The following is a 5506-nucleotide window of genomic DNA, read 5'->3' as shown; positions in this document are numbered from 1 at the left end:
CAGTGTTGGGACAGAGCAAGACATCGGAGTTGCAAAAATTATCGTGCACGAAAATTACCAAACTCCCCTGGTAGACAGCAATGATATCGCGCTTATTAAACTGGCGAGTCCTGCTGTTCTTGGAAAAGGAGTTGGTCTTGTCTGCTTGCCAGATAGTGGCCATCATCTTCCATTTGACAATATTAACAAAACATGCTGGATAACTGGTTGGGGAACTTTATCCTTTTTGGGCTCCTCGCCAAATACACTACAGCAAGCTTCTGTACCACTGGTGTCAAAACAACGTTGCACCAGTGTTTACCCAGGCTGGATCGACGATTCAATGCTGTGTGCCGGTTTTGATGAAGGAGGTGTTGATGCCTGTGGGGGTGATAAGGGTGGACCATTGGTGTGTGAGTTTGATGGTACCTGGTATCTTGAAGGAGTTATTAGCTGGGGGTACGGATGTGCCGAACCAAACAATTATGGAGTATATGCTAAAGTCCGAATCTTTAAATCGTGGTTATTAACAAATATGTACAGGGTCGTTGCCCCTTCTATTGTATCATCACAGAACCAGACATCTGCTGCATTAGGTAAGTAATGATAATGATAATAATAATGCATTTATATAGCGCATTTTTCATATGTATATGTTCAAATGCGCTTTAAACATTCTGGAATTTACTGCACAATTGTAAAGGCCAGACCACAACACTGGGAGCTTCGTGCCCTACTCTTTGCGAATAGTGTGTGGGTTCTTTAACGACCCCTGTTATAAGACTGAAGATCAGGACCTACCGTTTATCGTCCTTTTCCGAGAAGACCAGAATGTCTAACCATTTGCAGATGTAATTACAAAGGCAGCACATTCCCCTCAGTTATTTTAAGACCCTGAGTGTTGGTCCGGTCTGGGGTTCGAGCTCCCGCACAGCAGTCCGGCGCTCTACCAACTGAGCTAACCAGGCGGTGGTTACAATAATAAGTACAATAATTTTGTATCACTGCCTCGTCCCCAGGCGTCCTCGTCCTTGGTCGTGCACGGTTCGCTTGGTGTTGTGGGACTGACGTGCACGGTTCGCTTGGCGTTCTGGGCCTGATGCGGACGGGGAAGTGGACGCGTTCCGCGGCTCGCTCCCTAACCATCAATCCCCGCGCTCCCTGTTTTCCCGCCTTACCGCCTCAACGTCCGGCCAATCGGCGCCTGGGGACGAGGCAGTTTGTATCACATATCCATATTGTCTCCTGATGGAGGAAAATAAGTGTTGCCTTAATTGGAGGTGTTTTCTGCCGTTGGTAAAACAACAACAACCATTTTATTTTGCCAAATTAAATAGAAAATAAATTACAGCATAAATGTAAAGTGAAATGGCAACTTAGATAAAGTGAAAGTAAATGAAGAAGCGTTCTCAAGTTGAATATTCGGAAAAAAGATTTTCCGAGTTCCCCCAACGGGAGTCGAACCCATGACCTTGCAGAATACCGGTTGGACGCTCTAACCACTGAGCTATGGGAGACTCGTGGTGAGCGAGGTCATATACCAGGTTCTTACATGTGACACATGTCCTGCCCAGCATAACATAAATTAACTAAAATAGGCAAAAAAAACCTATTCAGAATAGAAATAAACTAAACGCGCTGAGTAGTTAAAAAGAACTCGTGAAGTGACTAATGACAATTGGGGAACGATTTGCTAAGCTTTTGTTTATTCCAACGATAATTCACTGTTATTGCATTAGAAATGACAAATGTTTCTGAAACCATTACAGCCTGGTGTAATTTTGAACACGGTTTGTGTTCTGGATGGAATCAATCGTCTTCAGATGATTTTGATTGGACGCTGGCATCTGGTGGAACGCCTTCGACTTCTACGGGTCCAACATACGGTCATGAAGGGTCAGGTGAGATTACGTTACTATCGATTTATTATTATTTTTATTGTTATTTTAATTGTTTGAGTACTATCCATTCATTAAAAAAAAAACACTTTATGGAACGTCTCTTTAGTAGCCGAGAGAAGACCACTCTTTCTGGGGGATGTCAATAGCTAGCTATTTAATTTAAAGCCATAAGGTTTTTTTTTTCTCAAAGCTCTCAACTCGACAAACACGCACGAAATCATCCAAAACATTTGGAGTGCGAAAAATTTCAGTTTCAGTTGTCAATCAATGTACCAATCCAGAAGTACCTAATAATGAAGTAGTTTTACCGCTTTAACAATGTTAATATTATTTTTTTTGTCTTTTTATACAGGAAATTATATGTACATCGAGGCGTCTTACCCAAGAAAAGCGGGAGAAAATGCAAAACTCGCGGTCGCTGTTCCAAATAATGGAAACCCATCGTGTCTCTCATTTTACTATCATATGTATGGGGCATCGGCTGGAACTCTCAATGTCTACAGTAGCAAAACCAAAGTTTTTTCGGTGTCAGGAAATCAGGAAAACAACTGGATTCTAAAACAAACAAACTTATTTTTGGATGGAGTGGTAAGGACAATACTACCTTTCGCATATGCTTAGTCATTCATCAAGTGACCCTGTTTGTGTCTGTTTATGTTTAAATTAATCAATGAAACGAAAATGTAACTAATTATTATAACATTAAAAAACGCTTAGAACTTAAAAGTTCTATAAAAACCCCGATCTTCGACGCAATTTTCCCGATTACACCTTGACACGATAGTGCACGCTAAAGCACAAACCATTTATTAAATGTTTTGTATTGATGGACCTTTTGGAATCGCGGCGTGTGACTAAATCTGTGTATTGTTTGGTTTAGAAAATATGGTTCTAAGCCTGTCGCGTTATGTCGTCAAGGCTCATTTAAGGATTATATTGATATAGACAATTACATTTTAGAGTTAAACAAAGCCAACACTGTATCTAAACGAAACTTTTGACTTGACCACTTCATTGAAATGTATTTGCAGGTTACATTTGAAGGAATAACTGGAAGTTCATATACCGGAGATATCGCCATTGATTCAGTGCAAATTACCGAAGGAAGTTGTCCAGGTAAATATACAATTAAAAAAAAAAAAACCTAGCAATGGCATAATGGAATTTTTATGTTTTGATTGGTTAACATACAATGGTATGTGAGCTCATATACCATGGACAAACAAAAATGTTGGGTGCACGCGTCAACGAGAACTGCCGGGTGTAATATTTAGGCTTCAAAGCAAGGATTTATTCCGCATACAATACAAGAAGCGAACAAGATGGCGGATTACAAAAGCACAAGGTACCCAACATGCAACGGGGTCCTTCACACTAGAACACCGGAATTCAGATTTAATAAACAACTTATCCAACACCGGGGAGCTCAAATATTGCAATTCTTTAGGGCTTGCTGGATATAAATTAGTGTACCGTCCCCAAAAGTCTATATGCTGTCTATCGAATACACACGTGCCGGGGATATTTTTTTTTTGGCAAGGCAAATAAGATTGCCCCTAGCCACATTCCGCTTAGGATTTTTTTTTTACAAAAATAAAGTAATTAATTAAGTAACATTATGGGGTTAATACTAGAAATTAGATTAATAATTGGGGTTAATACTAGAAATAAACACAAATAATTGCTCATTACCATAAAAGGCTTAATGATTCAATTACTATCCGATCGTTTCAGTTTCATGTAGTTTTGATGATGGCTTGTGCTTCGGCTGGAGCCAATCCAATTCAGATGTATTTGATTGGACAATTCACTCGGGCTCCACACCATCCTGGGATACGGGACCATCGTCAGATCTAAGCGGGATAGGTGAGTTGCCACTTATTTGTACAACTAAAAAAAAATACCTTTACTATGAAAATGGTTATTAATGTAATCAATAAACTTCACTATATTTACTTTATGTAAATTTTCAAAGAAATAAATGAGCCAATTTTCGGCACGACAAGATTTCCCGTTGTCTATTACAAAAAATCTCCTCTGCCCTGGCCAAAATCTCACCAAGTTGGCCTCGTCATGACATATAATTTTAAAAGCAAAAACACTGCTTACCATACTCACTCATTACTTATGCCGGTCATCGTCCGGCGTATAGATAAGATATGGGAAAAGATTGTGACCGAGGCAATGAGCGACTGGGTGAGAAAGCACTATAGCTGTGTATTTGTGTATTACGTCGCCGAAGGGAAGGTGGGAGGGTATAAACTTCGCCCGGACTTCCCGGCTTGCGCATCTCTTTCGAAACTGTCCCGAATCCAAGCAAAGGGATCTTTAAATACGGCGATTTTGCAAGTGGTGATTTTAAGCATTACAAAACGCAACTATCTATTAACAAACTGGGTAATGTTATCCACGCACATCTGAATTTCGCGTCATAATTATGAATGAGAATAGTTGCCAAGAATAATATTCATTATTTTGTGAATAACTATTAAAATAATAATAAAATTTCCCATAGGAAACTATATGTACATTGAAGCTACGGGTCAGTCACCTGGCGATAATGCCAAGCTCCAGATTACAGTACCTGGAAGTAACTCATCTGCGTGCTTGAAGTTCTACTATCATATGTATGGATCGCATATGGGAACTTTGAACGTGTTGAATGGAAATACCACGATATTTACCAAGTCGGGAGATCAGGGAGATCATTGGAAATCAGTGACAAGGACCTTGCATTTAAGTGATGTCGTAAGTATAGCTTTTTTGGTTTGCTTGCGTTAAGGACGCAGTGTTTATATCGTCAAAACAATTAAACTTTATGTAGACTCGTACGTGTATTCATATACTCCATATATACTTTTTATTTTATTTTTTTCTTATTTTTTTCTCGTCTCGTAAGCTATGTATTGTAAATGGAGTGTATTGTAAGTAAGTTAGTGTAAGTAATGTATTGTAAGTAATGTAAAGTGTTGTAAAATGCTGAAAAATAAACAAATTACAAAAAAAAAATATTCATATACTCCAGGTTACATTTGAAGCAATAAGAGGATGGTCGTACAATAGTGACATTGCTATTGATAACGTCACACTTAGTGAGGGAGCCTGTCAAGGTGAGACTTGGTGAGACGCCTCCATTTGATTAGGGTTAAAAGTACTTTTTTTAGGCTTCAGTTATACACGGTGTTAAGGCCCGGTAATACGGGCAACATTTTTGTTCAACTTGTCTCGCAACATTGTTGCATTGCAAGTTGAACCGCGTGCTCAACTTGTCTCGCAACAAATTAAGGAGTTGCAGCAACACGTTGCACAAAGTAGAACCGAGTTCTACTTTTTGCAACAATTTTTTAACTTGCAACAACGAAATTTGTTGCGAGACAAGTTGAGCACCCGGTAGTAATACGGGCAGCAACTCGTTCAACTTGCAATGCAACAATGTTGCGAGACAAGTTAAACAAAAATGTTGCCCGTATTACCGGGCCTTTATGAAGCTTTGGAAGTAGCGCGATTACGAGTCCTAATATTCTTATATTAGAACCCAAACATGATGACAATTTTGGAGGTTTTATCACTATCTTAATGTCTTCGACAAATACGTAAGATGACAGGTGTATTCATTTCCACTTTAG

At 39.3% G+C, this 5506-nt stretch overlaps 1 protein-coding gene across 1 annotated transcript in view; it reads left to right on the top strand.

The window, feature by feature from the left end:
• LOC144644375 (MAM and LDL-receptor class A domain-containing protein 1-like) overlaps nucleotides 1–5506 on the top strand; it is a 71388-nt gene that overhangs the window by 15972 nt on the left and 49910 nt on the right. Inside the window, exons 14-20 of the mRNA XM_078503853.1 lie at nucleotides 1–575; nucleotides 1749–1880; nucleotides 2233–2468; nucleotides 2912–2996; nucleotides 3615–3746; nucleotides 4396–4628; nucleotides 4906–4990. The exon at nucleotides 1–575 is cut by the window's left edge and continues 27 nt beyond it. Coding sequence (XP_078359979.1) covers nucleotides 1–575; nucleotides 1749–1880; nucleotides 2233–2468; nucleotides 2912–2996; nucleotides 3615–3746; nucleotides 4396–4628; nucleotides 4906–4990 — 1478 coding nt within the window. The remainder of the gene's footprint in view (nucleotides 576–1748; nucleotides 1881–2232; nucleotides 2469–2911; nucleotides 2997–3614; nucleotides 3747–4395; nucleotides 4629–4905; nucleotides 4991–5506) is intronic.

The sequence above is a fragment of the Oculina patagonica genome, chromosome 1 (assembly GCF_052425735.1).
Source record: "Oculina patagonica isolate OP01 chromosome 1, crgOcupat, whole genome shotgun sequence".
In the NCBI taxonomy this organism is placed as follows: Eukaryota; Metazoa; Cnidaria; class Anthozoa; order Scleractinia; family Oculinidae; genus Oculina; species Oculina patagonica.
Note: the sequence above shows the minus strand (reverse complement) of the source record. Positions and strands in the feature narration are given on the sequence as shown.